The sequence below is a fragment of the Pectinophora gossypiella genome, chromosome 23 (genome assembly GCF_024362695.1).
Source record: "Pectinophora gossypiella chromosome 23, ilPecGoss1.1, whole genome shotgun sequence".
Taxonomy (NCBI): Eukaryota; Metazoa; Arthropoda; class Insecta; order Lepidoptera; family Gelechiidae; genus Pectinophora; species Pectinophora gossypiella.
In genome coordinates, this window is record NC_065426.1 from 6992425 (window position 1) to 7016006 (window position 23582).

Genomic DNA, 23582 nt, shown 5'->3' on the forward strand with positions numbered 1-23582 from the left:
AGCCCGCCTATAACATGTATTCTTCTTACATCCATTTATGTCAGTCATCGTCATACTCACACTTTTCACACACAATAATAATCCTTTTTCACACAATCCATCCACACTTTCCTCATTTCCTTTTCATTTACTTTTTTATTTAGGACAACAGACAGTCTTAATACAGTTTTTGTGTGTTACTACGTAATACGTGAAGAAGATGCGTGCCCAGAATTTTCATAGCTGCTGACATTTCACTCTTTTTTGTCATGCTTTTTTATTATACCTTGATTGTCCCTATACGTGGTTACATATATTACACATTAATGGTTTGTCCTAGACCTAAATCTATCTTTATTTTGCAAGTGTCGTTAAGGACGGGACTATTTTGTTTTTTTAGTCATCAGGGACCGCAAGCGCTTCGGACCGCGGGGCGAACCGACTTATGCTCTTTTTGAACGGACCGTTTTGCACCCCTGTGATTGAAGCGGTACAAATTCCAAAAGTCACATGGATTTTTTGGGAATTCGGCCTAAAATGAAATTTAAGTATACTATCGTTCCGAATCGATCCATAAAAAAGTTCTTCGACGCTTCACACCGAGCTAAACGACCCATTTAAAAAGAAGTTTTAGTCAATTCGCGGCGTGGTCCGAAACGAATTAAAAAAGCTCCACTATTTTAGTCGAACTAAAATAAATTTAAGTTGTCTGCTAGAATCGGCGACATGGTTTATTTAATTGTGCACTGCAGAAGTTCGTAGTACCTGTCGTTATTTTCAGGAGTGGGCCGAAAAATAAAATAACTACTTATAGAAAGCTTTCAGCTGCTTATCTCCATGGAAATGTGAACATTCCATTCGTGATTTCAGAATTCAGTAACTTACTTTTTTATTTTGTCATCTAATGTAATATGTGTAAGTAGATAACATTATCTATCTCACATAACTATTATTTACTTTTTTGTCTGGAATGTGGATGGAAACTGTTGAAATATTTTTTCATCAAAATACTTTAAAAAAAAATCTCTGCCTGCAGCCAGTACGACAGGGCCCCTTCCTTCGCTTTGGATTTTAAATTATTCGTTAATTAATTCAGCCGTCACTTCAAAGGTCGCCGTTTAAATATTTGATTTGGACCAAAATTAGCTGAAAGGTATTCCGTTTTATCATAATGATAAGAAGGATCCACGCATTCCGTTAGCAAAATTTATAAAGGTTTGGGTGGTTTTATCTGATTTAGTACAAATACAAATTTAACCGATTTGACTGAATGTCAATTTATGTTATTTTAGGGGTATGATTCTCGCTTTGGGTGCGAGAGGTCCCGGGTTCAAATCCCGGACGAGCCCCCAAAATTGTGGGATCGTCGGGCGAGAATTAAACACGTTAGCACCTTTAACACCTTTTTTTATTGTTTCCTTCTTAATAAGCGCGCAGACATTACACTTTTTTTTTAATTGAAAATATTAACGATTAACGCAGATCAAAAAATAACACCCTTCCACCTCGACTCTCACCCAACGTCTCTTTTTTAAAATCAGTCATCTCAATCCGTTCACACCGTTCATTTCACTCCGTTCATTTCAAGTCACTCATCCATCTTTTCTTTATTCGTCTTCGTTCAGAAATCAACATTCAGCCTCTTACTTATCCCACAATTATATTTGGCAGGCAAAATTGATTGAATTTTCTGTGTAGCGACGTGGAAACGTGTCTATATCTCGACAAGAAACCCATGGCTCATGGATAACATTGACAGGAGCGCGCTCGCAGTGACAGTAATAAAAATGTATGGAAGTGACTTAAGGTGACATGTCAATCCCATACATTTTTATCACTGTCACCGTCGATTGTTATACTCGTTTGCAACTTTGCTTACCCTCTAAATCTGGTTTAAATGAGAGCGAAAGAAATATTTTGGCTGCTGCATTCTATATAATATGCAGCCTCCATGGATAAGCGCGCTCGCAGTGACAATGATAAAAATGTATGGAAGTGACATAAGGTGACATGTCAATCCCATACATTTTTATCACTGTCACCGTCGATTGTTATAATCGTTTGCAACTTTGCTAACCCTCTAGATCAGGTTTAAATGAGAACAAAAGAAATATTTTGGCTGCTGCATTCTATATAATATGCAGCCTCCATGGTCTAGTGGTTAAAACGTTGGACTCACAAACTGGAGGTCCAAGTTCGATTCCCTATGGGGACATTTTCGAAATCATTATGTGAGACTGTCCTTAATTTCGTAATGACTTTTCGATAAAGTTAGATGATTCCGTGCTTCTGAGGGCTGTTAAACAACTCCACCAACCCGCAGTGGAGCAGCGTGGTGTAGTATGCTCCATATCCCCTCAGGTTGACTGAAGGGAGGCTTGTGCCCAGCGGTGGACGTGTATACGCTGTTTATGTTACGTAATGTGAGAAGTATAAAACTGCAAAGATACTTTTTTATTTACTTAATATATTTACTGACTAACAAAAAAACTAAAAACACAAAGCCAATTTCAGATTTTGTTTTCACGAAAACCTACAATTTGGATTATAGGTATTTTCTTAAAGAAACGATAGTAGTTCCGTTGTATTACATACCTATCTGCGTCCACTCCGCTTCGATTGAACAATAAGAAAACGACCAACTAGTGCCGAGACTCTTTAGAATTGGGTCAGCATTCTCCCGCGCCAGTTTTATTGTAAGATATTACTTGGAAAATTGTGGTTTGTGACGAAATATTATACACATTTTTACACATACATATAGTTACCCTAGTAATCCCTAATGGAGTAGGGTGACCAAAAAATCAGGTGGACCGTTTTGATTGTAATTTCTAAAATGGATATGACAGATGAATGGTGGCAAATTACTTACGATCATCCATCATGTTAGAAAGAACACAAACTCTCTAAGAGGTTTTACTACGTTTCCGGGATTAAAGTATAGTCCTTATCTTATCCCACACACAAACATACACACACACTTACTCACACTTACTTTAATATTTTACTTAAACTCTGATTTTTTTATTAATATTCTTTTTTTTATTTTTTCTTTCTTTTCGCGTTTATTGCTCAGTTTGCTAAACATAATTATTCTTGCAGAAACATACTCCTTAGTATCCATATTTTTTCTGGAGGTGGAGGCCTGGAGCCTATAGTACAGGGTAACCTAGTTTACGCTCCAGCCTCCACAAACATATGTTAAATAAGTCAAAATGTAACTTATTACTATTATGTTGTGGAGGTAATAAACGATTTTTTTTTTTTTTTTTATTTTTTTTTTATCTAATCCGATAACGGTGGCCTCATTCATACATTTCTGTTATGTGCTGTTATACATACGGCTGGAGATACTGCCAATCCTGTGTCCTAAGAGAAAAACTGCTCTAACAGCCAGAGAACTGTCAATCATAAACATAAACAGCCTATATACGTATAACTGTTGGGCACAGGCCTCCCCTCAATCAACCGGAGGCGGTATGGAGCATATTCCACCACGCTGCTCCAATGCGGGTTGGTGGAGGTGTTTTTACGGCTAATAGCCGGGACCAACGGCTTTCGTGCCCTCCGAAGCACGGAATCATCTTACATTTTCGGACAATCAGGTGATTCAAGCCTGGAAAGTCCTTACCAAACAAAGGACAGTTTCACAAAGTGATTTCGACAATGTCCCCATCGGGAATCAAACCCGGACCTCCAGCCCTCAGGCCTATTGTCTTAAACGTTGTACCGGGTGAGAGCCTTTAGCGCTCCCCATTTGTCCGGCCAAGTAGTTAATGCCATCTGCGGAAAATCTACAATTATTCACGCCAAAACAAAGCATGTAACAGCACCGAGATGTTAGATAAGTCCTTGAATACTCTTGGTTTTTCACTCCAAATAGATAAATCAATATTTTGGAAGACACAACAAGACTGGCGTGCTAATTCCTGCAGACGCCATCTAATTTTATTTTAAGTTATACCTGTAATTTTGTTATCCGCTGAAATAGAAAGGGGCGGGGCATAAAATTTATGGAACACATGTCAATTTTAAGCAGAAATCAAAAACAACCGTCTTAAAATTTTACATCGGCCAATATCCCTACAGAGTTAAGTAGACAGCACGTCAAATGGATTGCATACCAGCGAGATGCCTATTTTATTTTACACGCAACACGCGGCCTGTGGGCGCTGCGACGTCGCCTGACGTCCATAATATTTGAAACGTCGCCTGGAAAGTCCCTCGTTGTACTGAATTAGTCGTTCTGTCTAAAAATATCTACAAATAATTGTACAATTCTGTTTAAATGAAACAAGCTGACTTATTTAATTTAGTTGTTTTTGCCAACAACCGCTTTAAAACTTACTTAGAAGTTTCATAAATCCTATTTTCTAGAGTTACCAGAACTTTTAGGTGACAAATGGTTATGAACAAGTGTTTGTACAAAGCTGCTACTTTAAGGTTTAGTACGATCTACTCAAAACCAGCGTGCATGAAACTATCGATGTGTAAGAAGATACAAGAGAAATATGTCAGGATACAAGATTCGATAGATACCATATTTTCCATTTTAACCCACATATAATCAATATTTTTCAATTTTAACACACATTTAATATTGTTACAAAACTATAAACTAATACATTTGGATTTTTATAAAAATGTTGAACGTTTTACTTAAAATATTTAATACCTACATTATACATAAACTCACTTCTTTGGCAAATTTAAAAATTGTAACGTGTTGTGTGTTTTGTGTCGTATTAAACCTAAGCTTTTCTAATTTTTTGATTTGTTTTAGATTTGCCATAGACCACCACCACCGGTAACACCTCCGGTTGATTGAGGGGAGGCCTGTGCCTTAAGTACTAATTACCCGAATTAAGTACTCTATTTTCGAATTCGATGCGAAAAATAAACCTACAAATTCAATATTAGAATTATAGGTTCTGTTATCTTTGAAAATTGTGCCAAAAATATTAATTTGTTCAAGAAAAGATTAAATTGACAATGACATTGTAGGTTGAAACAAACCGCGTAGAGAAAGGAACTTTAGAACAATAATTTCACAATCGATCGTTCTAACCGCTAACAAAACCAACGCTCCTCGCTGATACAAAGTCCTACCGTCCTTTATACAAAGATGTTCTGTACCAGATAATATGTACAAAGGATATCCCAGTGAAGCACCTCTGTACTGCAGGACAATGTAGCATTTGAGAATGTTACTGGGCTTCTGACTGGCTACTACATAGTGGTGGAAGCCACTATGAAACTATCGGAGCGACGGCGCAGGCGCTCGTTTAAAACGGCTTTACTTCTTTTTTTCTTCTTCTTCTTCGTGAGGTGGAATACCAACCTCATCAACCCTGGTATCAGGGTTATTACGGAGTTGCCAGCCCTACCACAACCGGGCCCAACGTATGTGCCTTTGCTTATGCACGGATCATCTTACATTCGGACAATCAAGTGATCAGCCTGTTATGTCCTAACCAAACTAGGATTCGAACCCGGGGCCTCCGGAGTCCAACGCTCAACCACTGGCCCACAGCTATACTCGTACCATAGAATGAGGAAAAATACTATGTATAGAACGGCATCTCCGCTCCCCACCAGCGGCTGAACTACCTTTACCTTACCCACGCCTCGGTCTAAATTTAGTCTTCAATCGTATGGGCGTCTGACGTCACACACACAAATGCGCATGTACGATAACATCAAGTGTAGTGTCTGTGTAATGAGGTGTTTTGTATCAAGTGCATGTGTGCTCCGTCAAACGGTTTTCCAATCAAAAAGGCGTTCATAAGACTTGATCAATGTGTTCTAAGGTAGAACATATGTGGAATAATGAAATAACTCGAAATAATTCCTTTTATTTTACACACACCTTGGTGCTAATTCCTGTAAATACCATCTAATTTTATTTTAAGTTATATCTGTCATTTTCTTATCCGCCGAAAAGGAAAAGGACGGGTAATCGACAAGCATAAAATTTATGGAACACACGTCAATTTTAAGCACAAATCTAAACCAACCGTCTAAAAAATTTACATCTGTCAATAACCCGACACATTCATTTACTCATTCTTCCTAAAATTAAGAGCTGTGAATCATCCGTCCCTTTCCTTTTCGACGGATATGAAAATGACGGATATAACTTAAAATAAAATTAGGCGGTGTCTCCAGGAATCGGGGCCCTTATATTAAAACCGAATCCTCTCACCCGACCGACATCGCAACAAAGACTCCCCTTTCTTACTTTTTAAAACTGCCTTACGTCCCATTCATTAACCATCCTCCTTTCATACCATAAACAATCAAATTCCCATTCATTATCTTTACATAGCATTCTCACTTTCCTACAGCTCGGCCATTCTGCTTACACACATATTTACTTAATAAGTGTATCTTCACAGTCTTAAAGATTCAAAGATTGTAATCTTCTCCCGTGTGGTTTGTGACAACAATGCGACCTCATAAATCCTGGTGTCAGGGTTACTGTAGAGCCGCCAAAGGCCTCTGACATAACTCATGTAACGACTACATACTTTTAAGTAAATAATAGCTGAGACCGAATGCTTAACGCCTGGATTGTTATGAGAGCAAAACACAGGTAGCAGATTTTCCGTAGACGGAATAGATAAAAAAAAACTTCCGCGCTGTGTCATTCGCAGACTAGACGTTAACTTTGCGCCGAAGAGAGTGTATAGATGTGCGCGCGTTGGCAAAACTATGTCGATGTCAAAATTCCGTCGGCGTCGTATGAAGATACGTCGTATCTCAAGTGGGTCGATATATTAGCCGACTTAGCTTTGTATATAATATACTGTTTCAGTTTTAAGTCTTACATTTACCTTTTCGACAAATAAGAAAATTATAGGTATGTAAATTATATTTATACTCACTAATTTAAGAGCCACGCTCTTGTCGGTGTAGCATTCTTCATGCTACTTTTTAGGGAAAAGTAAGGCAGTGGTTTCCTTCTTGCCTACCGACCCGCAGTACTTTATCTGACGCGAGTGGGATGGCGCCCAGAGTAGTCTATTTCAAAGCCGTACTACGACTCCTGTCGTCCACCTCTGAATAGTACTGACAGTTACTGCTGCCCTCTGTCAGGCTTCAGGTTACAGTCGGTGTGATGTAAATTATATAAAAATAAAATTAGGAGGTTTCTACAGGAATCAGGACCCAGGTATGTTTGTTTATATTTTTTATATCGATACAAGTGTTAGTGACATCGTAACGAACACTGAAGGGTATGATTCAGAGCATGATTGTGAGCCGATATTAAGTGGAATTTCCTGGCGGAAAATTCATAAAATAAGTATTTTCAGTTCCATACTTTTTCAACTGAAAATTCATAATCATGATCAATCATTCCAGAACACAAAGTTGGGATCTTATTCTAAGTAAAACGGTGCATGAATTATTATTAAGACACTTATCCCGTTTGTTAAAGAATTTGTTGACACTATAAAAACACATAATATGTAATAACAGCAGCAGCGGCAGCAGCAGTGGGACGTATATAGGCAGTTTATGTTATGTTAATATGTAATAACCAATTTGTTAAGTCATGTCTTTTATATTTAATTCCTTTAAATTTCACTTCCACTTGATGTCACTTGATACCACTGAGAATCGCGACCTGAATCATCCCTCAAAGCTTTCGTTGATTTCACCAACATTGTATTATGAAGTCATGTTACGTCTTAAACCTACATATAGAACACCGGTTATATCCTTAGTCAGTGACCAACCGAGTGTTTTCAAGCCAGCCGCAAAGTTCCTACTAAGTTTGTACTTAAGAACTGAAAAATCCACACTTTGCCACAGATATAACAGAGTAAGTTTTTAAGTTTGTTTGAGACCATCTCTACTATGCTTTCGAACTAAATGAAAATTGTTTTTAATCTAGAAAAGTTGGTTAATTAAAAAAAGTTCATCCGTTTATTTTAATGGGAATACGTTTTTTCCGACACGCCCGGGTGGATCAGCTGATCGCGTTTTATGTTACTTAATTCAAAAATATAAGTTCGTTTATGAAGTAAAACCCGACTACGCGTTCAAAAAAAAATCGCGCTCTAAAAAGTGTGAATCAAGAAAATAATTCTCTAAAATTCTTGCAAATAGTGATGTTTAGGTGATACCCGAGGTCGTCTGCCAATCTGTCCTAAGTGTTTGCCTACCAAGGCACGGCACGCTTTTTTTTACATTTGTTTAAATATTAATCAGTGGTTTAGGAGTAAGAAGGGAACAGGCGTATATCCATACACAGCGGTCAAACACATAACCTCCTTTTTGTTTTGCCGCAGTCGGGTAAAAAAAGGAGTAAGGTACTTACTAAGGTCATAGTTGATCATCCGATTCTCGAAGTACCAGAAGACGTACGAAGGGGGCTCCGTCGACCGCTTGACGACACACACCAGTCGCAGCATCGAACCTTCATGTATTATCTTCTCGCTCTCTCCCACTATCTCCGCATACGCCGCTGATGAAAAACAAAACAACGTGTTTTATAGATACATAATCGTACACACACACACACTTTTAGGGTAGACTAAAGCGCGTCGCTCACACGAGCAAGAGTCAAGGCAGCTTCGAAGCGTGAGCAGCTGCGTTCTTTAGAAACAAATGACAATGCGCTCACTACTAAGTCGAGGCAGCGTCGCGGCGGAGTTGAGGTGGGCTGCAGCGGAGTCGAGGCGGGGCGCAGCGGAATCGAGGTGGCGCGGAGCGGAGTCGAGGCGGGGTGCAGTAGTCGCGCGGGGGGCGCGAGCGCGGGAGCACTTACCGCCATTTTTAATGAGAGACATTCCTACATTCCTCAAAATTAAATGGCCTGGAATATCCTTCATTGCATTTTGTACATAGAACTCTCGCCTAGAAAGTGCCGCAATGCTGCCTCGACTCCACCGCCCCCGCGCCTCGATTCCGCCTTGACTCCGCCAGACTCCTCCTCGATTCTCATGTACGCGACGTGCCTAACGATATTGGTGATGGCGATCGAAGATAATAATATGAAATTAATAGACAGGTTAAAAGTCCATCATCATTACATACAAAAGTAATGGTATATCCCTTATGGTACAGTTACTATGGAATCGGTTCTAAATTACCATATCAGAGAGTTGTCAACCCCAGATCATTATGGACCTTATATGTTTCTTAGCCAAAATTTTGAAATAATAAATTTTGATGACGACGACGTGTCGGACGACGCTCAGTGGGTAGGCCCGCTACAAGGTGGACCGACGATCTGGTGAAGGTCGCGAGAAGCCGCTGGATGCGGGCAGCGCAGGACCGATTGTCGTAGAGATCCTTGGGGGAAGCCTATGCCCAGCAGTGGGCGTCATACGGCTGATGATGATGAAATTTTGATGTTCGTGCCTCACCCAACAGGGTCTACATAATATCGGCGTCGTAGTTCACGCCGCGACTTGTGCTGAATGAGGCCGTTTTATCTAAGACGTCCACCACCACCTTATGATCATTTCGACGAAAATCCGCCTTGCTCTTTTGTAATTATTTTGTGCAAATTTGATAAATGGTGTTATTGTATTGTTTTTGTCTGTGGCGCCCTTTTATAATAAACTATTTCTATTCAATTCTATTCTATATATAATTTCACTCTAAGATTGCCCGGAGAATTCAATGGTTTGTTATTTTTTTATTAACGTGACTTATGTAGACTTAATAATAACGGGTTCTTACCGCGTTTAAATGGGGATATGAGACTCCCGATATTTCGACACTGACATTTTTATGTAGACTTGTCGCATAAAATATGACATTAAATACTTGGCCGGACAAATTGGGAACGCGGAAGGCTCTCAGGATTTAATGTCAATGGTGAGGATCAATTGGAGCCGTAGTAGCCCAGTTGGTAGAACGCTTGCTTCTCACTTTGAGGTCACAAGTTCAAATCCAGCACAGGCCTAAACCAATCATTATCGAAGTTGTTTTCGAATTCATGCTGATGATGATGATGATGAATTTAATAAAAGCTAAGCGTTAGTAAAAACTATTTCTAAGCCGCAATGACTGTTCGTGCGGCTGTAATTTCCCTTACTGGTTTTTTCTATATTGTAATATATATTAGTTTGGGTTAATAATAATATTATTATTGGCTACTTATGAATCACAATAACAGGTAAAACTAACTCAAAAAGAAAAGATATTAATAATATAATAACAGGTAAGGAAACCCTATAGAATACGGCAAGCAATTTGATATGAAAATATTTATTAAATAGTAACTTTGATGTTACCATCGCAATATTATTTATGAGGAAATTAAATCAAATAATACTGAAAGTGTAATTTTATCGTGGTATTTTTATATTACTTATAACAGCGTATAACGCCATCTAAATATGTATATAAAAGGAGAAACTGATTGACTGACATATCAACGCACAGCCTAAACGGCTAAACGTAGGCACTTTAAATTTGGAAGGGACGTAGCTTAGGTACCGTAGAGGTGCACTAAGAAAGGAATTCCCGAAATATCCACGGGAACGGGAATTAGCGGGAAAATCCGTCCACGCGGACGAAGTCGCGGTCAAAAGCTAGTAATAAATAGGGTGTTAGTGACATCGTAACGAAAACTTTGAGGGATGATTCAGACCATGATCCTGAGTTGATATCAAGTGGAATTTTCCGTCGCAAAAGTATGGAACAGAAAGTAAATATAAAAAACACAAAAATTTTCGTGAATTTTCCGACAGGAAATTCCACTTGATATCAACTCAGAATCATGTTCTGAACCATCCCGCTCAGTATTCGTTATGGTGTCACTAACACCCATCCTACTTGTATGGCTACCTGTATGTACTTGTATTGGGTGTAAGTGACATCGTAAAAATACTGAGAGGGATGATTCAGCTTATTATTCTGAGTTAATATCAAGTGGAATTTTCCATCGCAAAAGTATAGAATTGAAAATAATTTAAAAAACCTAAAAAAAACATAAATTTTGCGACGGAAAATTCCACTTGATATTAACTCAGAATCATGGTCAAAGGGTCAGGATCATCCCCCTCAGTATTCGTTACGATGTCACTAATACCCTGTATATAAACTCACAAAGGCTCATAATGGTTAACGCGTTCGTCTCGGCTTGACAAGAGCTGTGGGTTCAAATCCCTTCCGAGTCAGAATTTGTGCGACTTTAAATTTTCTCTTTATGAGTTGCCCTAAGCACGGGTAAGTGCAAATAAAAACAAAAATCATACATAAACACTTACTTTTATCATTATATCATATCAGTTTGCAAAACAATATCAAAATTGGCGTAGTCAGAGGTACACTTAACGGCCTCCGTGGTCCAGTGGTTGAGCGTTGGGCTCACGATCCGGAGGTCCCGGGTTCGAATCCCGGTGGGGACATACCACAAAAATCTGTTTGTGATCCCTATTTTGGTTAGGACATTACTGGCTAATCACCTAATTGTCCGAAAGTAAGACGATCCGTGCTTCGGAAGGCACGTTAAGTTGTTGGTCCCGGTTATTACTTATTGATGTAAGTACTTAGTGCAGCAACCAGTGGACCACGGAGGCCATCCTACGATAATAATATACTTTGAACCGGCGTGCGTGTATGAAATGATTGATGAATGTGATTGATGAAACGATTGTAGAGAAGTATGTCTCGAAGCAAATGCTTAACCCGGCGGGAAACAGGCGTGGGTTTTATGTATTTTTTTTTTTAAAGAACGTCTAGGGCCCTGTGCCGAGGTTTTTCTGACAGCTTTTTTTCCCCGACTATACAGGTTGTGAGAATCTGCAGTAGTTTTAAGCGGATGAGACGTTCGTTATGTAAAAATTGACTGAAAAATTGATTTAAAGTATAACTATGTTACCTACTGAATAAAGATATTTTCGAATATAATAATACTCTGCTTAATGTTGGAAGGTATAATGTTCTAGTCTACAACATAGAGTAAGTAAGTACTGTTCCGCTTAAATAACACACATAATTTATAATGTATGTAACCATGACCCATTGCGGGACACATAGCTTCCTTCAATCAACTTTTGTGTGGAGTATTTTCCACTTCATTGCTCTATTGCGGGGCGAAAACAGCTGTCTAACAAGCTCATATACACAGTTTCATGTGTACAGTATCACAACTTTAAACAACCATCACACAATTTTCCTCCTCAAATTGAATATAAGACCGCTTGAAATATATAGATAAAATTTTCATAACAAGATCGTCACACCGCCATACTTACCTACAAGGACCAGTTTGAAGAATATACTCGTTGGTGGGTGTGTAGGCACCTGGCATTCGTAATAGCCAGCGTCTGCTGATATCGCGAAGCGTATGTGGAGTGCCCAGTCCTGTAGGAGAATTGGATTCATTAGTTTGGAAATAGAATATAGAATAATATCATAATATACAGAACGATGACAGAAGGCAGACACCACCATCAGATGGGAATAATAAATGCTAAGGAGAGAGAGAGAGAGAGAGAGAGAGAGAGAGAGAGAGAGAGAGAGAGAGAGAGAGAAAGAACGGTGACTCTCCGCTCCGCCCCAAATCGATCAGTCTCCGACCTCACTCCCTCTGAGTCTTTTTTTGATGTGACTTATATTCGATTTGCTGCAGATGGCATTAACTACTTGGCCGCACAAATGGGGAGCGCTGAAGGCTCTCACCTGGTTGGCCTTGAAACGACAAGAATATTAAATAGTTTTGGTAGTGAGGGTAGCAATTTATTATAATTATTGAGTTTGCCGGAAAATACAGGGTGTTAGTGACGTCGTAACGAAAACTTTGAGGGATGATTGAGACCATGATTCTGAGATGATATGAAGTGGAATTTTCCGTCGCAAAAGTATGGAACAGAAAATAATAAAAAGAAATACAAAAATTTTCATGAATTTTCCGACTGAAAATTCCACTTGATATCAACTCAGAATCATGGTCTGAATCATCCCCCTCAGTATTCGTTACGGTGTCACTCACACCCATACCTACTTGTATGGGTACAGTTATGTACTTGTGCGGGGTGTAAGTGACATCGTAACGAATACTGAGGGGGATGAAACAGCTGATTATTCTGAGTTAATATCAAGTGGAATTTTTCATCGCAAAAGTATAGAATTGACAATAATTTTAAAAAACTAAAAATAAATCATGAATTTTGCGACGGAAAATTCCACTTGATATCAACTCAGAATCATGGTCTGAATCATCCCCCTCAGTATTCGTTACGATGTCACTAACACCCTGTATAAAGTACACAGTAATAAATAAATTATTATTCACGTGTGTATATTTTCGAAAATTATTTTAATGAATATTGACAGTTGTTTTCGTAAAACCGGTTTTCACGCGTGAATTGTACATAATTATATATTATATAACTTTAATTTAATTGTACATAATAATGCCCGTTTACTAATAAAAGCGTACGGATTTTTTATTCAGCGCTTACGACGACGACGGCTTACTTTTAGTACAATAGGCATAGAGGACAAAGTCAAATGAGATACTTTTTACGAAATGTCAAAACGATACATTTCTATAGAAATTGTATTTCTAAGAAATACACACGCGTGACGTAATCAATTTACCGTTATAATATTACGTTTACTTTTATTGTTCAGACATAAAGAAAAATGAGATAATTTTATAGACATCTTTGACTGGATTTTAAATTAGAATTTTAATAATAATCTTGACCCCAATCACCTAGCCCTATAAGGCATTTTACTGACTAATTCAAACCATTGAATTTTGTCTACGATGGTAAAGGATTAACCAGCGTATATTCGTAGTAGCTACGCTTCGTAGCCGTTTACTACGGCGTAGCAAATTTAATGTGGTGTAAGGTAGCAAAACCAATTAGTTCCGTATAACCAATTCCGTTAAAAACAAACAGATAATCACGCCCGTGATCTCTATCGAGTTGGGCACAGAGATATTTATCATCAGGACATTTAATAACCAACAAAACAAAAATTTGCTCACGACTATATTCCTTATTGGGGTAGTCAGATATTACGGCTATTTGGTTAATGGAATTTTAGGATGGATGCGATTAACCGTATGGTGACAGGTGATCAGCCCATCAACCAGTAAAAGTTCATCATGTTAGAAAGCACACAATTACTACGTCTGTTTTTACGCCATGTCCGGAAAAGTAAACGATTAAATTATACTTATTATTAAAATGACACAATTACAAGTCAATAAGTATTATTGATGAAGTGGGTATAGGTCAAGGTGAAAGCAATTCTTATTCGTTATGTAATTAGGTAATAAGGTTAATAGTCGTTTAAAGTTGTTTCTCCCTCATGTGAGTTGTGTATTCATTTAAAAGGTCTTTTGATGTAGTTATAATTAATTATCTTAATGGTGGCTTTTCCTGAAGAGCTGTTAGGAGCTATTCGAGGTTTTATTTACTTGCCTAATTCTGGTTAAGACCATCAATACCGACGAACCATAATGTCATTTCAACGGATCTGAAAGCTGCATACGAGTAGAAGAGTACAAACTCTGAAAAAACTGGCTTTTCCTTCTTACCGTCAGTCATTTTAAATTTCGAAATTCTCATTCCATTTCACAACTCATTTTATTCTACGCTGATGCATTGCATCCCAGATCTTGACAAGAGCAATATCTAAACTGCTTAGCTCTGGCCTTGCCCACTAACTTCAAATGTAATCATAAATTCTTTATTGTATTGTATATAGCTTCGTTGTGATTTCGTTAAGTTCTTGTTTGTGAAGTAATTAATAAATTTTGTATTTCTGTTGGTATTTACTGTTTATGTGTGTTATTCTGATGCATAAGCTACATAACTGTAAAGTTTCATTAAAATCCATTCAGTAGTTTTTGCGTGAAAGAGTAACAAACAAACATCCAAACATCCATACTTACAACCTTTCACATTTATAAATATTTGTAAGATAGGAATGTATAGTACACCGTCAACTTACTGTTCGGAAGTTAGACAACTGCACCCTATTTCCAATTTTCAATATTAAACCTCAGTTGTTTTCAGGAAATTACACGAAACAACCAGTCCTTATCTCCGACTTTGAACGTTTGAAAGTCATGAAAGTTTGCGAGTGAATCGAATATCTTTCGGGAAAATCATGAAGAAAGGCTATTGGAATCTTACGTGAACATTAAACGCATGTTTTTTATCTTATTCATTCTGAGCTTTGAGAATTTTAACTGAGTTTAATACTCCCGTTTTCAAGCATAAACTATTTTTTTTTATAACAGCATAGCATCACGCCTAAAGCCCGAAAAAGTAGGCAGAGGTGTACAGTAACACACTACAGGATGTGGTATGACACTAACATACGTATATAGATATCACATATTCATGGACTTTTAATAAAACATAGGTAAGAACTTAAGATCTATTTGTTTTGCGATGGCCCTACTCAGAGAGACACGGGTTCAAATACCGGTGGAAACGTACCACAAAAATTACTTTGTGATCCCTTTAGGACATTACAGGCTGAACACCTGATTGTCCGAAAGTAAGATGATTCGTTAAGTCGTTGGTCTCGGTTACTACTTACTGATGTAAGTAGTCGTTACATGAGCCATGTCAGGGGCCTTTGGTGGCTCAATAATAACCCTGACACCAGGGTTGATGAGGTTGATAATCCACCTCACAACCCACACGAGAGAATAGATCCTGACTAGCAGACAAAATGGAAAGAACTTGTAGATTCTACGCGAGCGAAACAGTTTTCCGGGCAATTTGTGAAAGTTTCACAGAAGCTAAATATGCAGCGATTATTTTGACACGCCGCTTTACAGCTCACGTGTCAAAGAAACACGCTGAACCCTGAAGACTCGTTTCACTTCCAAATCTAGGGCATGAGTAATGAACAGGTATTAAGATTTGAGTTACGCCGCCTTAGCAATGAGTTTTATGCCTGTTTCTGTCATTTCAGGGAAGTATTTTACGACGTGTATGTTGCTGTTGGATCGCTGTATTTCGCAACGGCCTCCGTGGTCCAGTGGTTGAGCGTTGCGCTCACGATCCGGAGGTCCGGGGTGCGAATCCCGGTGAGAACACATTACAAAAAATACTTTGTGATTTCTAGTTTGGTTAGGACATTAATTGCAGGCTGATCACCTAATTGTCAGGAAGTAAGATGATCCCTGACATTGTGAGGTATGCTGGAAAGCAATGGATGAGACTTGCACAGGACCGGAAAGGCTGACGTGAAAGAGAGGAGGCCTATACCCAGCAGTGGGTGAATACAGGCTGAGTAGATAGATAGATAGATCATAAAACCTTATTATTAAACCCTAAAGCCCGTTGTCTGGTTATACCTAACCTCCGTAGTCACCCCAAATTCTTACATGTCGTATAAAATACTCTACATGATATTTCTCCCCTTTATGGTAATGTATTCTGTAGGCCGTAAGCTTACAGTATTCCAATTTTATGTAAAACAACAGAACAAATCTGCGAAGAGCCCTGACACACTTTCTCTTGTAGCTCGAATAAAAAGTGGTGTCAAAAATGTGCATGATTAATGAAGAATATATTATTATTATGAACGGGGGCAGGTTAGGATATTTTAATAAGAGCCCTCACGGGGCATTGCAGGCTCAATAAGCACCTACACATAATGGAGCTGACCGAGTTTCCTTTATGCAGATTCTGCTTAGGGGAAGATGAGACGCCACTACATCTGCTGTGCAGCTGTGAGGCTATCATACATAGTAGAAGCCGTACACTTTTGGGCCACGTAATGGACCCCCAGGTAGTTATGGAGCTGTCTCCCAAAAAGATGTTGGATTTCTTCGAACGGATCGGTCTAGAGGAGGATTTTTAAATGTAGGGATTTTACACAATAGATCTGACAAGGTCGCAGTGATCTCTCGGGCTGTTTTTCAGTCCGTCCCTCACAATTTTCAAATAAATAAAAAAAAATATTATGAACAATAATATAAGAATATATGAACTAACTCCTCTCCCGCGATTTCGTCCACCTGGAACTCTATTCTTATGCTTCTAACTTTAAAAAATTACGTTTCAGACAAATTTAACCCCCCTTTTAACCCCGTCTTAATGAGCATAAGTCCTAAAAGAAACCCAAATGCAAAATTCTAGTATTTGTTGTCTCTGAGATTTCGTTGATAAGTGCATGAGTCAGTCGGTCAGTGAGTGATTTTCACTTTAGGAATGAAGTATTTAATACTGCACTTGTGTAAAAGTGGAAGGATCAGATGCCCACAGCTCTGTGTTCCCCAGAGTGCAAACTCAGCTTTATGTGTGTATTTATCACCATCATCATCACCAGCCCATTAACGTCCCCACTGCAGGGGCACGGGCCTTCTCTATGGATGGATAGGGAGATCGGGCCTTAAACCACCACGCGGGCCCAGTGCGGATTGGTGGTTATTAACGACTGCTAATGCAACCGGGACCAACGGCATAACGTGCCTTCCGAAGCACGGAGGAGCTCCAGATGAAAACTTTTTTTTTGTGGTGGAAAGTTGCTTAACTTCAACAATCGCAGACCGAGCGCGTTTACCGCTGCGCCACCGAGCTCCTCCGAATATGTATTTATATCTACGTATAATTCTCAGAAAATAATAAATGGCCTGCATTTGAAATACCTGAATCCGTTCAATATCACTTTAGTAGTATTCCTTTGTGCCCGATCTAACTATTTGCAAACTTTAGCTCCCGTTTAGTTTAACGAGGATGTCATCTTCGCGTCTGACATGTTTGTGTAGCAGGAAATACCGTTTATTGTGCTAATATCTATTCCATTTTTTTTAATATTTTATTCATATATTCGTAAACCCATGATTATAACTATTATAATCCATACCATAAAAAGCAGAGCTGTCAAACTTTGAATTCAAAACGTACTTTTTTTATGTGATTCCCGCGTGAACAAAATATCAATAAAATACTTTGTTCTGAATTCAAATTGTGTTCGCTAAATCTATAATAGGTTATTTGTCGGGGGTAAAAGATAAAATATAATATGTTAATCGAAAAATAGAGTCCAGTCTATGATGATTAAAAATAAATCTCATTTTACTTTTCGAATTATTTTTTTAATTTTAAATAAAGTAATAATGAGTACTAAGTACAGAAAAGGTACGAGGTCAAGGGTTCTTACTTCCAAGAGTTTGTTCTATGTCACTAGTTACTTATTATTCAAATTATTATTAACACAAAATTACACTTTAATTGGAGGCGTCAGCCAATCGATTTGGTATAATATTGCCATATAAAAATATTCTAAATTATATAATACTTTTAAACTCGTGTTGCCAGCAATAAACCTTATTAATTAATCACGTGAGATAGGCCTTGACTCACTTAGTCGAATATTCCAGGTGTTACAAAACTACTAACTGTTTAAAACACATAATAACGGGTTTTTACCGCGTTTAAAATAGGTATATGAGACTCCCTCTACGTAGGGATAAAGGTGTCTCATATCCCTATTTTAAACGCGGTAAGAACCCATTATTATGTGTTTTAATTATGATAATAATCGCGTAAAATTAAAACAATGTACTAACTATTTTATTCAAAACAACGTCTGTGGTCCTGTGATTGAGCGGGCTCACGATACGGAGGTTTCAAGTTCGAATCTCGGTGGGGACACATCACAGAAATAACTTTTTGATCCCTAGTTTAACAGACTGACAGTATCACAGACTGATCACCTGTTTGACCGAAAGTAAGATGGCCCTTGCTTCAAATGGCACGTTAAGCCATTGGTCCCGGTTACTACTTACTAATGTAAGTACGTAGTCGTTACATGAGCCATGTCAGGGGCCTATGGGGGCGGCTCAATGATGCCGCTGATACAAGGGTTGATGAGGTTGGTCGTCCACCTCACAACCCACACGATAGAAGACTGAAAGCGAATTCTAAATAAAGCTAAAATTAAATCAAAAAAAGTCTCATTCAAGCGCGATTTAAACCTGCATTACTGTGTAAAAAGGTTGACATGCTCGTACCGCCTTCACAGGAGCTGTATATTCAAATGCCATCCGAGTCAAACGTTTTCCATAAAATTTTCTCTTTTTATGTACTACCTAATATTCTATGTGTTTTAATTATCTAACTGTGGGTTATGTGTATGACCGCTATTTGTGTATGTGGAGAAATATACCTATTTTATTGTTTCATACTTTTTAGACCGTGATTTCTTCGAAGTTTTTAATTTAATTAATTTTAATTTAAGTTGAATAAAAAATATTTATTTATGTATTTTTGTGTGTGTTTAATAAATTAGTTTTTTGTTACTAATACTATCAATACCTTTTTATCTGAAGCAAAAAAAATGAATTTTTATTTGAAAAATCACCTTGGTATATTAAAGGTAGGGTTAAATATAAAAAAGTTATAAGTAAATCCGTTACCTTGACATGTCTCCCGTGGGCCGAGAAAAACCTGCTGTCGGCGCTATAGGTGACAAGCCCCACTGAAAGCAGGGAGTAATCCTTCCTTCTTATCCACGTCACCTGAAAACAAACAGCCTTTTAGAAAGCAGCATTAAAATGCTCGCTCGAGCGAGTTTAAAAATGGCAGAGGTTTTTTAAAGGTTTCGCGCCCCTGCCCCAGTAGTTGTCAAGCTTAACAATCCAGGAGATTGAAACATGTGTAGTCTTGTTCTTCTTCTATCGTGTGGGTTGTGAGGTGAATAACCAACCTCATCAACCCTGGTGTCAGAGTTATTACTGAGTCTCCGAAGGCCCACATGGCTCATATAACGACTACATACTTACGTACAACAGTAAGTAGTAACCGGGACCAACGGCTTAACGTGCCTTCCGAAGCACGGAATCATTTTACTTTTTCGGACAATCAGGTGATTCAAGCCTGAATGTCCTTACCAAACAAAGGACAAAGTGATTTCGACAATGTTCCCATCGGAAATCGAACCCGGACCTCCAGATCGTGGGCCTAACTCTCTAACCACTAGACTACGGAGGCTGTTGACCTAGAAAAGTACCCAAATGTAACTATGTTATCTACTGAATAAAGATATTTGAATTTAATCAAAATTCGACTTGCGACCACTTATGATACATCCTAATATTTCAAATGTTATGGTAAACAGTATGATGTCAGGTGATCAGCCCATCACAAAATAATGGTCTATAAAAGTGTCGTCAAATCCAAATTCTTCCGCATTGTTCGCGCTGTCACAATTTTCCGTTGATGAAAGTCGTAAAATGAAATGAACAAAATATTCCGTCTTCTCTATTCTGTATAGACATTACAATTGCTTGCTTGAGTTTGCATTAGCCGTATTTGTATGCATTTACTTATTTATTTAGGTATATATTATATTGTGTATAGTGTGTATATTTATAAACCAAAATATAGAAAGTATACAGGGTGTTAGTGACATCGTAACGAAAACTTTGAGGGGTGATTGAGGCCATGATTCTGAGATGATATCAAGTGGAATTTTCCGTCGCAAAAGTATGGAACTGAAAATAATATAAAAAAAACACAAAAATTTTCATAAATATTCAGACTGAAAATTCCACTTGATATCAACTCAGAATCATGATCTGAACCACCCCCCTCAGTATTCGTTACGGTGTCATTAACACCCATACCTACTTGTATGGCTACCGTATGTACTTGTGCGGGGTGTAAGTGACATCGTAACGAATACTGAGGGGGATGATTCAGCTGATTATTCTGAGTTAATATCAAGTGGAATTTTCCATCGCAAAAGTATAGAATTGAAAATAATTTAAAAAAACTAAAAGAAAAATCATGAATTTTGCGACGAAAAATTCCACCTGATATTAACTCAGAATCATGGTCCGAATCATCCCCCTGAGTATTCGTTACGATGTCACTAACACCCTGTATAATATGTTTACATTATATTTATGAAATATATATTATATAATATATAATTTATTTAAATGTGGTTTGAAGGTTTAGGTTAATATTTTGTTTTATATTAGTATAAGTAATTAAGTAATATAGTATTATACGTTGAAAGTCTCTCTTGTCACGTAGGTCAGCTGGAAGAAATCTCTTTGTTTAGAGATAAGCTTGCCTGTACTATCTGTTTTCTTTGTGTTTCTTGTGTCTGTTTTATTGTGTACAAATAAATAAATAAATACAATTGGGACTTTCCAGGCTACGTTCACGAAAAACCATGTAGATGGCGTTGTACAGCTTTAACGAGATAATTACCTATTTTCTTATTACTCGGGTACATAATTTTTCCAAAATACAATGTGTACCAAAACAGGTTACGTCACATACCTACGAAAATGCTTTTCTCGAATGTGGGTTTCCTATGTTTTCCTTCACCGCTGAGCACGTGATAATCATTTGTGTTCCAAACATGAATTCAAAAATAAATTCGACAATCATTGGTTTAGCCTGTGCTGTGTGTGTACTAAAATAATATATATATAAAATGATTAATTACATTTGTACGTGGTACCGGGTGAGTGACCCCGTCGCGTCTTTTGTCCGACCAATTTGTGAATGCCATCCAAGGCAAAATTACACCACAATAAGAAGCAATTAATCATTTTTAGGTACCTTAGCACCGAGTTCTAAAAACGTCTCAGGCAGACCTTGACGCCTGTAATATCTATTGGTCTGGACAGAGATGCAAATGACAACTTAAAGCCACACGTATAATAGCGTTCTAAGAGAGATCTTCTTATCGTGTGGGTTGTGAGGTGGAATACCAGCATCATCAACCCTGGTGCCAAAGGCTGACATGGCTCATGTAACGATTACTCACTTACATCAGTAAATAGTAACCGGGACCAACCGCTTAACGTGCCTTCCGAAGCACGGATCATCTTACTTTCGGACAATCAGGTGATCAGCCTGTAATGTCCTAACCAAACTAGGGATCACAAAGTGATTTTTGTGATTTGTTCCCACCGGGATTCGAACCCGGGACCTCCGTATCGTGAGCACAACGCTCAACCACTGGACCACGGAGGCCGTCTAAGAGAGATTATATTCAGGATATCCAACCGAAAATGTCTGGTTCGGATGAGATTTGAACCCGTAGTTATTGCCAAGCCGGGACGACCATGTGCACCGTTACACCACTCTTTTTTGCCGTGACTTATTGTAGATTTGCCTAATGCTAGATGGCATTAAAACTACTTGGCCGGAAATTACACCATTGGGTCGTCATCCTGTCCATACGAAATTCGCCATAATAGGCGAATAAGCATAGGCTTCGGCATAATGACGGTATAGATAAAGAAATTCAGAAATGTTGAAGGTAATGTTGAAGATTTGTACGCGTATGTAGGTATGTCTATCTGTAGTATATTATACACTGCATGTCTCCTTATCACGTAGTAGGTCAGCTGGAAGAAATCTCTTTTTTAGAGATAAGCTTACCTGTACTGTCTGATTTCTTTGTGTGTTTCTTTCTGTGTTCTATTGTGTACAAATAAATAAATAAATAAAGGTAGTTATTTTTCTAAATCTATGTTTTTTTCAAAGTGTTGCTGAGGAGTAGTATCACCTCTTCTGGACTGGGAGTAAAGAAAAAATATAGAATGCGTTCAGCTGCTTATCTTCCCGTGCATGTCGTAAAAAGCGACAAAGGGACAGCGTACTGAACATGATGGATCATCTGTAAGAGCGATAGGCTGATCCCCTATCATCATACGGTTTATCATTATCCACCTTAGGACTATGCATCAAAAGTGGCTGCACATAGTTTTTTTTGATTATTTGTAGTTCTGCCCACCCCTTCGGGGAATACGGGCATGAGTTTATGTATGTATGTGGCTGAAGAGTAGAAATGTCAAGAAACTGCGATGGAAACCATTTTTTTTTTAATCAAAGTATACATTACAAATAGTTCTGTGATAACTAGAGGAACATACTTAATTCATCGTTTAACTAAATGTTAATCTTTTAATAAGTTTAATTAGATGGTACATGTTGGAAGTGACTAGATCCCCTTAGCTGGCACTTATGACAAGCTCGTGATGAGAAACAGCTAAAACCATAAAACTTATTTACAGGACTTTAATTCCCAGTACGGCTGAAGAGAGATAATTTAATATTCCATATTCAAATAAGAAATACTCGCGGAATAATACAAAAAAAGGTTTTCAGACGAGACCGAAATTGAGGCTGACATGATAAATGCTGCCTTTTCATTGCGCGGCGAATTTTATCTAAACATTGAAAGGCCCAATTTGTGAAGCTCAATTCGACCTAGTTTATTAGCCAGGGGTTCAGGCTAGAATATATGGTTGTGATGTAAGTCTAAGCCTCATGAATTACGGTCTGTGGTTTGAGGCCTCACTAAGTATGGGAGCGTGAGGCCATGTCTTTTGTTTACATTTCTGATTTCAAAAATCGTTTTGAAGGGGAGCTTTGTTTATTAATGAAAATAAACAAGCGACGAAGGTATTTGACGGCCAAGCAAAATTGAATCCTATCATTTAATAATTGGATTGAACTTTGCTTGGCTACCAAATTCTTACACACACTACACACACACTTTACACACTTTCTTATACACACTTTCAGCGTTTGAAAATTTTTGATTCTAGACATTATCAACTTATAGCAGCTGAAACAGTCATCATTTATTGTATAAGTATAGGTTAACAAAAAGCAGGCCTT

At 38.1% G+C, this 23582-nt stretch overlaps 1 protein-coding gene across 1 annotated transcript in view; it reads right to left on the bottom strand.

Annotated features, from left to right (window-relative positions):
* Positions 1-23582, bottom strand: part of LOC126377558 (uncharacterized) — a 111155-nt gene that overhangs the window by 15524 nt on the left and 72049 nt on the right. The window contains exons 4-6 of the mRNA XM_050025355.1: positions 19349-19450; positions 12201-12309; positions 8306-8452 (exon numbers count right to left, since the gene is read on the bottom strand). Of these exons, the coding sequence (XP_049881312.1) occupies positions 8306-8452; positions 12201-12309; positions 19349-19450 (358 nt within the window). The remainder of the gene's footprint in view (positions 1-8305; positions 8453-12200; positions 12310-19348; positions 19451-23582) is intronic.